The 16,880-nt window shown below is 39.6% G+C and overlaps 1 protein-coding gene across 2 annotated transcripts in view; it reads left to right on the forward strand.

Annotated features, from left to right (window-relative positions):
• The window catches only part of PIK3C2G (phosphatidylinositol-4-phosphate 3-kinase catalytic subunit type 2 gamma), a 361,549-nt gene that overhangs the window by 221,899 nt on the left and 122,770 nt on the right, over positions 1-16,880 (forward strand). For both annotated transcript variants that reach the window (XM_012933403.2, XM_004611287.3), the window contains 5 exons: positions 1,875-1,982; positions 4,354-4,446; positions 5,880-6,009; positions 12,601-12,737; positions 14,894-15,063. In XM_012933403.2, coding sequence (XP_012788857.2) covers positions 1,875-1,982; positions 4,354-4,446; positions 5,880-6,009; positions 12,601-12,737; positions 14,894-15,063 — 638 coding nt within the window. The remainder of the gene's footprint in view (positions 1-1,874; positions 1,983-4,353; positions 4,447-5,879; positions 6,010-12,600; positions 12,738-14,893; positions 15,064-16,880) is intronic.

Raw genomic sequence — 16,880 nt, forward strand, 5'->3', positions numbered from 1 at the left:
GATACACAGAAAAGCCTGGGAGCATGGAACATGATGGGCAATAAAAAATTCTTCATATTACCATAAGCTTATTAACAATTTTCTAGTAGTGGTGAAAATGTTGATAGCAAATAAAACAAATATACAAGATTTATCTATAAGTTTTATGTTGGGGGGAGGGGTTCTCACAAGCAGTGCTCAGGAAGTCCCCCAGTTCCACCAGTGGTTCTCTGTCAACAGGGCAGAGGTTCAATGTGAGAATCTGAGGATGTGACTTTTGGTGCCAGGGATAGCCAGGGATAGTACTGGGGTCCTCTAGGGAGGTTCCTGGGCTGCACCCAGCAATGGTCGAGGGGACCAGATGGTTCCTGGAACTGAGTCAGGGAAGCACATTCCTTAACCACTGGGCTATCTCCAGACCTCGTACATAGGTTTGTAAATCCTTTAGCAGTTTGAACAGCATAAAACCATTGGTCAAAAATTCTGGGACCTGCCTGGCCACCTGCATTTTCACAGATGTATTTCCTCTTGAAGGCTGCTGTTTATGATGAACATGTCATCACATGAACATAGGAAGAGAAAAAGAGATGGGAAAAATTTATAAATCATTTGGGGGTAGGGTGGGGCACATACCCAGGGCTGCTCAGGTCTTACTTCTGGCTCTACGCTCAGGGATCAGTCCTGCAGGCTCAGGGGACCATACTGAGGGCCAGGGATTGAACTCAGTTCAGCCGCACTGCAAGGCAAGTGCATTGTACATTGTGCTATCTCTCTGGCCCCTGAGCTTGGCATTTCGCTAGCTGTGGTGCTTACACATGCTTGTCAGCAGTCACACTTCAAGGTTGTGAGGATTGCAAGTCTTTTTTAATTGTGGTGCTCACCCAGAGTCATGTCCTTCTGTGATTCTCACATACACTTGGCTTTGGTGCATCTGAAACTGGGAATCATGAGGACAGAGTGGCTGGGGCTGTGTCCAGTGTAAGTGGGACAGGGAAGGATTTAACTCATGGCTGGGTCCTTGCAAGGAAGATGCTTTGAGCCTCGGCTCATGCTGCAAGTCCTACCTTATGGTTAGAATTGGGCTTATAGAGTTTTCAAGGGGCTGGGGAGATGGTGCAGGGGTTAAACCACATGCCAAGTTTCATTCCAGGCATCACATACGATTTCCTGAGTAGCACCTGGAGTGACTCCTAAGCACAGAGTCAGGAGTGAGCCCTGAACATCATCACATGTGACCAAAAATCAAAGTTTTCAAAGGTGGAATAAAGGAGATTTGTGCATGTGCAATGAATTATTATTGTCCCCCGTTCCTTGTGGCTGACTGAGCTTCCATAGATACAGAAAGCTAGAAGGGAGTGATGAGTGAGTTCTCAAAATTCTACTCATGGCATGTGTTCATCTAGGTTATTGGTTCTGACAGTATTTTGCAGTTACCATTTTTTTTCTCATTGTTGCACTAATATATCTCAAAATTTATTTTTACTTCTCTGTCAACCTTGAGAGCCATCAACTAAAGATTTACGGGAATTATCAGAAATGGTATTAAAAATTACTCAAAGCGAAGATTGCAAATTGGTGGGCCACAGGTCAAGTCCGTAGCATCTCTCGAAGTTGGAACAGTGTCGGGGTTTGCTTTGATTTTGTTATTAATTGAATCTGAAGTCCTTTCGAAAGGGCATGAACTCTTTCCTTCTTCATTTCCCCCCAACGACCCCTATTGTCTTTACCTGCTCTCTCTTCATATGGCTACATCGCCCGTCTGACCTCACAGCCTCCAGTCTGCAGCCCTTGAATTAAAGAGTTGATTTAATCAATAGGAGAAAATGAGAAGTTGAAGAAAAAGTCAAGTTCTTTGTATGAGTTTCTCAGACGCCTTTTCGCGTGCTTTTTCACAGGAGGTACTGGAGGAAGAACTTGGAAAACTAGAAGAATTTTTCCATTCTGTAGACACCTGCCACATGCCCTTGAACCCGGCGCTCTGCATAAGGGGGATTGATCGTGATGTAAGTGAATTATTCAGTGTGTAAGCTGAGTGTTTTCCTTTGAACTTTTCAGTTCATTGCATGTCTGTAAATGGCAAATATATATATACATAAATGACGATTTCAACTATTTTAAGAAAAAAAATAAAGAACCCATCCAAACTATACAAGGTGCTCAAGTTAGTGCATGTGACCAACTGGCACTGAACTGTCCTCTCAAGGTTATTGCACTTAGAAACGAACTGTCCACAAGTTGAGTGAAAAATACCTTCCCCGTTGAGCTCATTTCTCATTTTATTTTTTATTTTTATTTTATTTATTTATTTATTTATTGGTTTTTGGGTCACACCCGGCGATGCACAGGGGTTACTCCTGGCTCTTCACTCAGGAATTACCCCTGGCCGTGCTCAGAGGACCATATGGGATGCTGGGATTAGAACCCGGATCGGCCGCATGCAAGGCAAACGCCCTACCCGCTGTGCTATCGCTCCAGCCCCTCTCATTTTATTTTTTAAAAACTGTTGATTTGGTGATCTCATGCAGCTTAGACTTAATTTCATGCTTATTTGGATTATGTGTGTCCCTGAGACGCATACACTACCATGTCGTTTGCATGTCTGCTTTGGTTTCATTTAAAATCCTGTGACCTCCAGGATTACTACAGTCCTATGGCTGTCCTCACACCTGAAAGTCCTTCCTGGCACTGTCCACCCCACAGTGAACTTTTCTTTTTCCTCTTCCTGTGCCTCTGTCACCCTCTCAGACTTAGGATTGCTCTTTCTTTTTCTCTTCTACTTGAATTTTATTACCCTTCATGGCGAAAGTGCAGTGGATAGGGCACTTGTCTTGCACACAACTGACCTGGGTTCAATTCCTGGCACCCAGTATTGTCCCCCTAGCCTGCTAGGAGTTTATCCCTAAGCACAGAGTCAGGAATAAGCCCTGAGCACTGCTCAGTGTGCCACCCCCCCAAAAAAAAAAACAAAAAGCACAACCAAAAAATTAAAAGTAAATAACTCACAAGCTTCAAACTCAGCTCATCTTTGAAAGATTTCCCCTTCAAAGGTTTCATTTAACTGATGTATTTCCTTGCAACTTGTGTCCATTTATATGCAATCATACTAGTCTTTCCCCCTTTGTTTATTCCTTGATTTAGGGTGCCTCACAAGCACCCCTTAAAATTAGATGAGCAGAGTATGAACAACATTGACCTAGACTCATTTCTAAGCCTAGTCGCAGATTTCTTTATTCAATGGAATGACAGAGGGTTATGTGTTTTCTGATTTACTGCTAACTGCAGCAAGAATTCATTACTTAACAAGCAACCTCACCCGTTTACCATAAAACTCAAATTGATTCCGTAAGCAAAGGTTTCTGTTTCCTTACAGATTAGATTAGATTTATGCTGATAGGTTACAAAATAGATTCTTTCCTCTCAACCTGAACTTACTCAGACTTCTTAGAATTAATGACATTAAAACTGATTGTTCAATATATATTGATGTCATATTTTACTAAGTTGACAAATTGAAAGTATCAAGTCTTTTCTTTTCCTTTTGTATTGACTTAACTCTAACTCACCAGTATGTACATCCTAAAATCTAAAGACATGCGCATTTTTAACATCAAAATAATTATAAAAGAGAAGAATGGGGGAGGGGAGCACAATTTGAAGAATGTTTTAAAGCTAAATTCAGAAATGCAAGGTGTAACAAAGATGGAAGAGGAAATAAATGCCACAGCGTTATGTATAAATGTAAGAAAATTCATTAACAAAAGGAACACTAATTTTAAAAAGTATCTGCTAACAGCCAGGCATTTTCAAAGGCAATGCGTATATCCATTAGTTCATTTATATATTATAAAAATGTGTGAGGTAGGGGTTGTTTTCCCATTTGTTATAGGATGGAGGTATTTAAAAGTTGATGTTTTACAGGTAATAATTTAGTAGTACAAATTTGAGTTCAGGTCTTTCTTAAATCAATATCCATGCTTCCTTAAGGCATGGTGACAAAAGGCAGCAATAACTTAAAAAGTAAAATATTTTCAATTACAATTTTTCTTTCACTTATAAGTTTATTAGAATTGGTACAATATCTACACATTACTTAATTTGAATCTTGCACATATAATGATGTACTGTTCTTTGAGAAAATGTTTAAAGATTTTCAATCTACCGAAAAGACAGCATATTTGTTTATACAGTAAAGGCTTTGTTTGGGAGACTAAAGTCATTTTAGTAAATAAGTTTCTTTATTTCAAATTATAAAAAATTATTTATATGTATCACTGTTGCTCAAATAACAAAATCTTCAAGGGACCATGGTGTCAAGAAAAGTGTTTACTTATATTTATAATTTTTAATGACTATTTTTCTCCTTTCTTATTATAGGCATGTTCATATTTCACATCTAATGCTGTGCCATTGAAGATCACTTTCACCAATGCTAATCCCATGGGCAAAAACATCAGCGTTATTTTTAAGGTGCAATAGCCTTCCTAACACATCAAACTGGTTCCACGGGATGAACTACTGATGCATATTATTCACAAAAGGAAATTATTGCTGCTGTTTTCCTCTGGCATCAACATAGAGAATTTCAGCTATTTTACATTCTGAATTTTTGCAGAATTATATAGTGCATGTCAAACTATAATTAGCAATAAATCAAACATAACAGACTAAAGCCAGTGTATATTTTAATAAATAAATTATACATTACTTTTGAGGTACACTGAAAGTGGGACATGTCCAAAAGGGGATAATCTCACCCTTTGAATGAGAGTTTTCTGTTAACCTAAATATTAACGTAATTTAAATTAGTTTACATGGGAGGACCCATGTTAATTTAACAAAAAACACTCACATCAGCAGGAACTTAGCTTGTTTTAATAATTTGGGTTGCTTTCTTCTTCTTAAATGGAAATAGATACATGGGCCATTTCAGTTTTTTTCATCATGAATCACATGAAAAAATTATAGTCAAATGAAGTCATAGAGATATTAGAGAATGAGCAGTATATAAAGAATAGAGCCTTTCCAATCAGCCAGTTAATTCAATCAATCAATAATTCAATTCACGCAATAAAGTCTGAGTTTGAATTTTAGTGAATTCTGGATCTTTTTGAAGATACTGATTAGCACATACGTACTTTTGCTTTACCCTATGAAATCTCATGCCTTAGTTATACCATTATACTGTAGTTTTGGTGAAGAAAAAAATCCCACAGAGTCTTGTGTTTACATAATATCTGTATATAATTTAGAAAACATTTTCAAAGTCAACGTGCTTATTAAGGGCATAAAACGACTCATTTTAGGTATTCCATTTCCTTCACCTGTGCTAGAAAACCACCCTTTTATTATTTCTTATATCAAAGCCCAATTTGTGCAGAAAAAAAATTTAAGTGCCTTCACAATAAGGAAAGTCAATGATGCAAAATGTGTTGTCATATGTATGCTATTTACACTCATACTCAAGCAAGCCTTGGTGTTCTAACCATACACCAAATGCATATCTAATAAAGCCGTGCCTTCATGACTTCCCAAATAATTTTTTGCTTAGAAAGATATCTCTCTTGGCTATATTTGAAATTTGGATAAAAATTTTGCTTAGCCTCTCACCACCAGCTTTGAACCTAAGGCATGACCTATAAACAATAGGTACAATTATTATCAGAGAGCACTATAAGTAGCTATAACTCGATGGCTGGTGCTTTTGTAATCATTTAAAGTAAAGTTCTCATTTTCTTTGATCTGCTATTAGGAACTCTAGGTACTCAGTGCTAATAAAACAACTGAAACTGCTCTGTCATGCTGGAAATTTATTCAAGAAAGAGAAATGGCTTATACTATATTTGCAAGCTCTTAATGGAATTCAAGAGCAACCCAGAGACTGTAATTTTGTTTTTTAACAGGCTGGAGATGATCTTCGTCAGGATATGCTGGTTCTGCAAATTATTCAAGTGATGGACAATATCTGGCTGCAAGAGGGCCTGGATATGCAAATGATCATTTATAGATGTCTGTCCACAGGCAAAGGCCAAGGTCAGTATCGATTACAGAGCTGGGGTACTTGTATTATTTGTCTCAGATATTTATTGATAAAATGCCACCAATTTCCATAGCTTTCACCCTAGAATATGAGTTCAAAACTCCAGAGAGTAACACACTTTTTAAGGAAATTGCTTTAAAAAAGTGATAAAAGAAAAATAATTTATACAAACTAGACAAAGTCCTTTTAGGTATCTGAAAACCCACAAATTGTGTTTTTCCTTTGTTTGTTTTTAAAGGTGAATTGCATTAACAACTTTTTTCTAAGATAGTATTAGAAAATATTACTTGTTAAAGATAAAAACTTCTGCCTATTAGCAAAATTTAAAAACTTGTAAAAAACAAAAAAGAACTATGTAAACAAAATAGAAACACAAACAGCTAAGCACATATTGTGTCCGATCTATGTTCCATTCTAGACACTGCATACGATACCATGAGCATCTCTAATAGTAATCCCTGAGCTTCACTTGGTGTGGCCCACTGCCCCCACCAGCCCCCCAAAAATGTTGAACTTCATTATAACCACATTACATTGAATAGACAACAATTCCAAAGATAGCTTATAATCATTTTTTTTCTACGTTGTCATTGCTGCTCCGGATTGTATTAATTGGTACCTAGACCATGTATTCTTTTCATTTGGCAGAGCTACAGCTTTGAAGTTTTTGTTTTTGTTTTAGGGCCATACCCAGTGCTTCAGGGCTTACTCCTGGACCTACACTCAGGGCTCACTCTTGCTGGTGCTCAGGGAACCATAGGGGATGTCAGGGATTGAACACAGGTCAGCTGTGTGCAAGGCAAGTGACTTACCCACTGTATCAGGCCCCCAGAGCTAAAGTTTAAACCACAAAATATGAAAATTAGGACTGGTTGCTCCCCCAGTGTCTGGGGTCCCACCAGGATGTGAAGTATTCTGGCCATCTGTGGAGTGAGATTTTAGAAACTAGAACATGGGAGCTTTTCTTAATTAGCTCAACTTATAACCTAATACTTTACAGTAAAGGATTTCAAGTCAACTACCCAATTATTTCCATAGTGGTAACAGAGCTCTTGCTTCCACACCAAGAATCCCACCCCTGACACTCTGAACATATCATTTCTAAGAGCCTTTTTATCATAGCTACTCTATTATTCCTTGAGTTTTCCTCTTTTTCTTACATAAATGACCTAATTCTTTCACCACCCCTAAGGCGTTAAAAGAGCAAGAGTAAAGAGTCACACTGAACTTTTTGATAGCACATGGATTTACCTTTTCTTTAGAAACTGAATGCATTGCTGACCTCAGAGAAATCTTTCAATTCCAACCTCAATCATTATAATCATTTAGAAATTCATTTCTCAGTTTATAGACTATAATAATCCTAAATCTTTTAAAGTTTATAAACCTATTCAGAATGAATGGCTCTAAATTTGCCCAAAGATGTCATAAAACAAGCTATGTCCCTCCATTATTCATACGCCATGAATGTTATACTTCAGAATTTAAAACGTCCAAACAAAAAGAGGTCATTAGGCTAGTGAGATAGTGCAGTGCTCTTGCATTGGTGTTGATGACCCCAGTTCGATCCTAGGCTCCACTCACAGTCCCTTGAGTACTTTCAGGAGTTATAGCTGAACACAGAGCCAGAATTAAACCCTGAGCATTGCCAGGTATAGCCCCAACTACGCCATCCCCCAAAAGACAGAAGAAAAAAAATAAATATCATTAAGGCAAAGGTCATTTTAGGGGATAGTTTTATTCCTAATTAGGTCATAGCCTTATTGATTATCTATTGTTCTTAAAAATTGTTATAGCATCACAAATTAAACTTCTCTCCTTACTTTCTGTGCATATACTCCAAGGCTAGAGGCTTATTATTGCTGAGTAATAAATGAACTAATAACAAATTAATTAAGTCATCATTAATGCTGATTAGAAACCTCATGACTGCTTTATATATCTTGTTTCAGGAACTTTAGGGAAGACCATCTGAGCAAAATAAATAAATTAGTTAACCTACCCGGGGCTCATTTCCTTGCTGGTTCTCCAATCTGATGTATTAAAACTTCCATAAGGGTGGGCTGGAGAGATAGCATAGTGAGCAAGGCACTTACCTTGCATGTGGCAAACCTGGGTTCAATCCCTGACACCCCATAAAATCCCTCAAGCCCTTCTAGGAATGACCCCCTAGAGCAGAGCCAGAAATAAGTCTTAAGCAGCACTGGATATGACAAAAAGAATCACTGTATCACTGTTGTCCCATTGCTCATTGATTTGCTCAAGCAGGCACCAGTAACATCTCTATTGTGAGACTTGTTGTTACTGTTCTTGGCATATCGAATATGGCACAGGGAGCTTGCCAGGCTCTGCCGTGTGGGCGGGATACTCTTGGTAGCTTGCTGGGCTCTCCAAGAGGGATGGAGGAATTGAACCCGGATCGGTCGTGTGCAAGGCAAACACCCTACCCACTGTGCTATCACTCCAGACCATGACAAAAAGAAAACATAAAGAAACATGAAAACCAACTCCATAAGGGGATTGGAGTAGCAGGTAGGCCCTAAACAGAAAAAAATCAGTCAGGTTATCACTTCCAAGGGACTTCGAGATTTCATGAAGCTGCTCTGGGGTTTCGCATGCACTTCTGTTTGAGAACACTGCAAAACAATTTTGAATAGTTTGGGGAAGAACCTTTCTACTTAAAGCAGCATTGATACTCTTGGGAAAGCTCACTGGAAATGTATGACCTCAGGCCTGCCATCTCTACCGAATCAGGACCTACGTCTTAATATGATTCCCCAAGTGACAAGCATGTGAAATAAAATTTGAGTATAACTAACTATAAATAATCCTTTGAGTATTAAAGGATCATAAAATAGAATGGCACATTTCTCATTATGTACATAATTATGTTAGAATCATTTTAAGAGGTCTGTGAGGACTGACTAAAGAGATAGTACAGTAGGTAGGGTGCTCACCTTGCATGTGGCTGACCAGGAATCCTATATGGTCCCCCAAACACTACCAGAAGTGATTCCTGAACACAGAGTCGGAAGCTATTCCTGAGCATTGTCAGGTGTGGCCCTAAAACCTAAATAAATAAATAAATAAATGCATATGAGCCTCATTAGCTTTAAATATATAAAATGCAATCCATGCCTTAATTGATGGGTGGAATTTAGCCACTCTGCTTGTTATAAATTAGGTGAAAGGTCTCCTGGGTAGTCAGCAATGCAAGACTATGATAAATGACTTGGAATTTTGCAAAAATTAATTCTCTGAAGACAAATGTGATCTAAAAAGTAACTGACAAAGGCTTGGAGAGATAGTAGAAAGGGCAGAGCACACGCCTTGCATACACCTAACCCCGTTCAATCTCCAGGATCTTAGGAGGTCTCTTGAGCACCTCCCGAAGTTATTCCTGAGTTCAGAGGCAGGAGTAACTCCTGAGCATAGCTAAGTGTGGCTCAAAACTAAACCAACCAAACAAACAAACAAAACAAACAGTAACTGATACTATTATAGCTCAGTATCCAAGGGATGCAATAATTTCACCTCAAACTTTTAGGTAACTCAGATATGAAATGTCTGTAAAACATTTAGTAGAAGGTGACTTTACATTAGGAAGCATACCATGAAGGAACTGAAAAAATAAGGAGGAAAAATCGGGATTAGGAAGAGGAATCATCTATCAATACTAAACATGAAGTTATCTCACACAACACACTTAGGAACACCTGCACGGGAGCCCCAGAGTATTTGGGGAAGAGAAAAGAGTATCGTTATAAAAGTATATGCCCTTAGGACTTGCTCCTCAGGATTCGTTTCTTCCTGATCCAGCGATGTTCAAATCAGGACTATTACTGATAGAGAGTAAGGCGGCAACCAGCTGCTCCGGTTAGATGCAGCACATCGCATATACGAATGTTTCATTCACCATCACTGAGATCTGCTTGCTTGTTGTTTAGTGGGAATATTTTCACTTAATTTCCAAATTTAATGTTTTATTGACTGAGATTCTGTAATTTAAAATACTGCTAGGGATGTTATCTCATGTACAGAATTCCAACCCCACCCCCGTCATTAGTGGGAATGCTTTGAAGGGAGACCATGAAAACACCTAAGAAAACATGGAACACAGGGGCACGTGTGACCTTCCTGGCCCCTGAACACTGGTATTGTTAAGTGTATCTGAGAAATATGGTGTCTGTGTTTGGATCATTTACAACATACATGTTATATCCACTTGGGTGGTCTCCCTTATACTGTAGCTAAATGCAACAGCCGTTTGTTGACTAAACCACTTCCCTGCTCCCTCTAGCAGATCAACTAGACCGTTCGCTACCATGGTTCTAGAAAAAAATATGAGAATTGGGCAGGAGAGATAGCACAGGGGCTAAGGTGAGTGTTTTGTATGCAGCTGACAATCTCTGGTACCACCTGGCTTCCCCAGGCAACACTGGGTGTAGCCTCAGACACTCCCTGCACCTCATGGGCTTCATGCACACAACATTCCAACCTACCCCCCACTGCCACATGACCACCACCACCACCACCACCACCACCACCACCACCACCACCACCACCACCAGTGTTATCCCTCCACTATTATCCCTGGATCCTCCCTCACCCTCTGAGCTGTATTCCCGGAGATCCCCCAAGCACCAGTAATTCCAGGTAATTCCGGGCACTGAAAGGCCCCAGAAGCACCACACCCTTGGGTTCTTTCACTGAACCACCAGGAGACTAAGAGTTGTGGACGTGGTACCATAGACCCCCTGAATACTACTTGGGGGGCCCCCAGCCAATTTTGTTTTAAATTAAAGCTGCTTCTGATAGGTCTGATCCAAATACAATAAAGAGGCGCAATGCTCATCAGAATTTAGGGGACATGTGAAGGAATGCCCTCTAGAGAGACGTCTTTGAATAATAGAGGTTCGGAAGGGGAAAGGGTGTGGACAAAGTAGTGCTGACGGCTATTGTTGACGTTACGAGGATTGAAACGTGTATCTGTCAGCCTGTAAAGGTGAGGTTGCTCATAAGCTCAGATCACTAAGCAGTGAGGGGAGCAGTGAGGGGAATAAAGAGGTGAACTACAAGCAACAAAGGGACAGAGATGGAGGGTCTCAATACTTTGATGATGGGGAGGTGTGTTACTTCCCAAATCTTTATTTTTTTTTAATTTTATTTTATTCAAGTCACTGTGCTTTACAATTTTGCATTGTTGTCAATGGTAGGACTTCATGCATCTAGCATTCCGACACCACCCCCATCCCCACCAATGTTATCCCCCCACAATTATTCATGAGTCCTCCCTCATCCACCATTCCTGACCCTAAAAGTCACCTTTCCACCCTCCCCTTTGTCTTTCTGCCATGGTGAGCTCCATTCCATAGACAAGTTCTTAGTTCTGTAACTGTTGGTAATTTGTTATTCCAGATATGAAATAAATCATTCTGTACCTGTCCCTCTCCTTGGCTGACTGCAGTCAGCTTGATTCCCTCCAGTTCCAACTATGTAATGTCAAATTGCATGATATCAACTTCTCTTACTGCCAAGTATTATTCCATTGTATATGTGTACCACAGTTTCTTTATCTAGTTCCCTGTTCTTAGACACTTGGGCTGTTTCCGGAGTTGGGCTAGTATGAGTAATGCTGCAATAAAAAGAAGAGTAAAAAACATCTTTCTTGAATAGTTTGGGGGCCCCTGTGAAATGGAAACACATCTCTGTTCAAGGACTGAAAGGACCAATATTGTCAAAATGACAAGCCAATCTGGAGCACTATACAGATTCAATGCAGTCCCTAAAAAAACACCCATGACATGTTTTAAAATACATCAACCTAGTGCTGCTGGAATCCAGATGGAGTGATTGAACTCCATGAATAGCTAAAACAATCCTAGGGGTGATTTAAAGTGACCACCGCCCACTTTAGATTACACTATAAAGCTATAGGAATCAAGACACTGTGGTACTGGAATAAAGATAAACTCCCAGACCAATAAAATTTTTACACCCTCAGGTATACAGCTAGAAAACCTTTGACAAAAGAGAGAATAACATGAAGTGGAGCAAAGAAATTCCCTTCAACAAATGATTGTAGGAAAACTGGCCAATCGCATGTAAAAAGTAAACCCAGACCACTATCTCAAACCACACACAGAAATTATTCAAACTGCACCAGAAATAGTAATTTTCAACCAAAGTCCATAAACTGTACTGAGGAACACATCGGCAGAACCCTTGATGACCTTGAATCTAGAAGTATCTTCAATGATTCAGTGCCGTTGGCCAAGCAAATGGAAGCAAAGACTTTTTTTAAAAATGGGACTGTAGAAAACTAAAAAGCTTTTGCACTGTGAAAGAAACAATGGTTAGAATAAAAAGACAACCCCAGACTGGGAGAAAATATTTGCCCAACATGCATCCGTCAAAGAGTTAATAGATCAGACATGTAACACAAGGGTAAAACAGTCAGTAATCAACTCTACCCAAAACTGGAAAGAGGAAATGAACAGAGAGTTCCTCAAAGACGTAAACTCTAGGTATATGGAGAAAATGCTCTGCAGCAAGGGTCACCGGGTGTCTTTCTTAACCACCAGGTTTGGTGCAGATGGTACCTGACGCTGTAACCCTCGCCAAGATCCACCGCCATTGTGGCCTCATTGGCCCACTGAAGGAGAACACAATCAAGAAGTGGTTCCGCGAGCACAACCCTTTGAAGGCGGACTACGAAAAGGTTTGTCCCGCTGGAGTTCATTTTAAATAATGTACTTAACTAAGAATATGCTCTGGTTCATTAAGCGCTATGATTAATGGAAAGTAAATTGAGTGCACCTTGAGTTCTAATTCATTTAGTCATCAGCTTAATAATAATGACTCCATTAGAATGGCATATTAATGAGGGGGAAATGCCTGAGCTGAGCTTTCCTTCTGGGTGAAATTCTGGGCTCTCAGTAAAGATTTCTTGGCTCAGCTGCTAGCTCCTGAGACGGTGCTCCGTCAGCTGCGTTTCTCAAATCAACTTCCGGTTTCCACCCACCTCTGATTTCCATCAAAATCATCTCACCTTTTCTAATGCATTTCTTCTGCGACACTCCACACTGCCATGCCTGGTTCCTTCAGCATTTTTAGAATGTGTAAAAGAGTTTTTATGTTTCTACACGTCAGAATTTAACAAAAGGTCTCTTTCTCTATAACTACATCTTTCCCACATCACTGTACCCTGCCTCTGGCCTACAGTGCATGTTTGTGCGGGTTCTGCCCTCGGATAAAGGTGCCAGTTCGGCTATTGCCTGACCTGGTTCCACTTACAATGCTTAAAGCAGTACAGCTGTCACCACCCAGATGCACCTTGAAGCCAATACACTGAAGATGCAATGTGGACCAGCATTACATGGCTGGGATCTGACATAGCCTCAGTCTGGAAATATCCTGTCTTGGACACCAAAATAAATGGCTGTGCTTGCTCAAAGGGGCGATGATAAAGAGACCCAGGAGTCCTATTCCAACTCTGAGTTTGGTGTGATTAAAAAAAAAAATGCAAGATGTGGGAAGACAAAAAGCAAAGAATCAGAGCAGATTATCCTGAAATCTTTTCATCCAAAAGTGTGATTTGAGTTTTGCACGAATTCCTGGAGGTATATCACCTGAGGTGTTTCCACAAATATTTGCTCTTCACAAACACCAGGGAAAGGACCCATTTTATTATCTTTACTATCTGACTGAAAAATATCATGCGAAATTAAGTGACTCGCTCGGGCACTTGGGAGAGCAGGAATAAAGGTATCCTGACATAACCCAGTGGCACAGAGTTATGCTCTAGTAAATAAACACACCATTCCAAGAAGAATATAACTGTGGGCTAACCAGTGTCACTTATTGTCACACTTTCATTATACCCAAAAGTTTTAACTCTGAGGAAATTGACTTATACCCAGGAGACTCTTTTGAACACAAAGCAAGTATGACAAGAAGCTTCTGTTTATTAAAGACTCGTAAGTCACAACTGACTTAGTGCTAATATGCTCCCAGCTTGGCATTCTGCTGATATGGGAATTCACTGATAAATACTGAAACAAAACACTATTGGACATTTACTGGATGAATTATTTGTAAAGATAGAACCAAAATGTTTGGATTATTTCAATATAGCTGTTCTTATTTTTCTGTGTTCAAAAATTGAAATATTAAAAAAAAATTATCTCGGACCTCAGACACTTGTGTGGTGGACCCGAGTTCCGACACTAGTTGCAAAGCGTCACCTTGCAACATAGAGAGACACCTAAGTGCTCCTAGGTTTGACTACGACGGTCCCCAATACCACCAGGATTGAGAGACCCCAAAGTGCTCCCAGGTCTGACTCTGGTGGTCCTCAATATCACTAGGCTTGAGATTTGCATCCTCTAGCCCCAGGGGCTCACCACCACCATATCAAATTGGCTTAGCATCAAGGCATAGTCTGATCTCCGGAACACTGTTTGCAATGGAATTGGTATTTCACTTTTCTCTGAAGCTTAGAGTACTGTATTATATTTTTATTTCTTTCTCTGCTTATAAAAACAATCACTCAATATTGTGAATCAGAGATGTCAAAAATTCCATCAGGAATCCTCTCCAGTCAATTATGAAAAGGAACGCCAGCAAAATGAAAGTGCTCTTTTCCTGGAGTTCAGTGAAAACATAAATCTATTAGGCAAAGAACTGATTGCTTTGTTCTTTTGCTATGTATCAGGAACCAGCCATTTAACCATAGCCTAATCTCCACTGAGATGTGGAAACTTGATTAAGTAATTTTGCTTTTAATATATATTTTTTGCTATTGCCTTTGACACGAATGCTATTGACTTTATGTGTCTGTCTGAATTTTTTTCTTTTAACTTTTCAAATGATCAGGCCCTGAGGAACTTCTTCTATTCCTGTGCTGGATGGTGTGTGGTGACATTCATCCTGGGAGTCTGCGACCGTCACAACGACAATATCATGCTAACAAAGTCAGGCCACATGTTCCATATTGACTTTGGAAAGTTCTTAGGCCATGCACAAACATTTGGAGGGATAAAGAGGTCAGTGAACAAATGATGTTTATTATGGTAATTAAGGTCCTAGAGAAAACTATAACATGCAACAGCATAGAAGTCCAAAAGTTGGTTGGCTAGATGTAAAAAATTTCCACATCTCCAATGTCTCTGAGAATTACAGCATTTGAGAATACATCTACGAAGACTGAAGAAAAGAATTTCTTCAACAGATTTTTAAAGAATCAAAGTAGGTTTCTTCCAACTGCTAGTGAGCTAAATTGGCCTTCTTCCCTGGGATACTCATCTTGTTTGAGTCTGAGCTAAAATATAATATTTGGTTTTTCTTATAAATTTCAAAAGGACAATGAGACATGAGTCCATTGCATTAATACATGTGATATGTCACCCATTGCTCCATGGTCTGTAGATGATAAAACTTGCACCGTTTCTTGAAAATATGTAATGAGAACATACCATCTTGATAATATTTAGTGAGCACATACTATTTGGGGCACTCAGGAAACAACAGGAAACCAAGCAGATATAAGCCCTGACCCCTTTCTACCAAGGAGAGAAAACATTTAACATATTAGCGAGCAAAGAAACAATATAACGAAGGAGGAGTTTGATTTGTTAAAACATAATGACAAACTGGGCACAGAAATGGGGCACAAAATGACTGGGGCAGGATGCTATTTTCAAGAGATTTCTGGTAGAGATGAGAGAAATCTGTGCAGGGATCCCCTACAGAGAGCTCTGAGAGAACTCCTCTCAGGGTGCTCTGAGCGGAGTACTCCAGGGAGCAAGAAGGCCAAAATTAGAGACCATAATATGAAGTATGGCAGCTTCTAGGGACAGAGAAGCCTGGTTTCTAGTTTCTAGAGGTGAATTGAGAGTTGCAATAACAGGAGGTAAAAGGGAAAACTTGATGGAAATCAGATCAAGGAGGACTTTAAGGCACGGAATGGGAGCTGCTTTTTTTTTTTTTTTAGTCTTGATCACATCTTTTTATTTTCTTTATTTTGGGTGAAAATTCTTATTCTTTCTTTCCTTTTTTTTAAATTGAATCACTGTGAGATACAGAGTTACAAAGCTGATCATGATCTGGTTTCAGTCATACAGTGTTCCAACACCCGTCCCTCCACCACTGCACATTTCCCACCACCAATGTCCCCAGTTTCCTTCCCTCCTACCCCCTCCCCCATTTGCCTCTGTGGAAGGCACCTCCTTCCTTCCTTCCTTCCTTCCTTCCTTCCTTCCTTCCTTCCTTCCTTCCTTCCTTCCTTCCTTCCTTCCTTCCTTCCTTCCTTCCTTCCTTCCTTCCTTCCATCTTTCCTATCTTTCCTTTCTTTCTCTTTTCTTTTTCTTTCTTTCTTTCTTTCTTTCTTTCTTTCTTTCTTTCTTTCTTTCTTTCTTTCTTTCTTTCTTTCTTTCTTTCTTTCTTCCTTTCTTCCTTTCTTCCTTTCCTTCTTTCTTCCTTTCTTTCTTTCCTTCTTTCTCCCTTTCTTTCTGTCTTTTTCTTTCTCTCTTGCTCTCTCAGTCTTTCTCTCTCTCCCTCCCTCCCCACATCCCCTCTGGGGCATTATGGTTTGCAATACAGTGGTTATAGTGTTTGTTCCTTTACCTGTTTTCTTCATGAAGTTCTTAACCACCTTTTTACATTCAGAGAAGATCCACTGATAAATTCCGAGTGGATTTCCAAGTATCCTTCCTTTTCTGTGAAGTATTGAGTCTGATTGGGGCACTACTGCAATAGTTAAGGCAAACAGTAATAGGAAAGACGTGGTGAAAACAGACATATTTTGGTTATATTTTAGAGTCATAGGATCTATTCATTGACTATGTTGGCAGTAATTAATGGG

Source organism: Sorex araneus, chromosome 10 (genome assembly GCF_027595985.1).
Source record: "Sorex araneus isolate mSorAra2 chromosome 10, mSorAra2.pri, whole genome shotgun sequence".
Taxonomy (NCBI): Eukaryota; Metazoa; Chordata; class Mammalia; order Eulipotyphla; family Soricidae; genus Sorex; species Sorex araneus.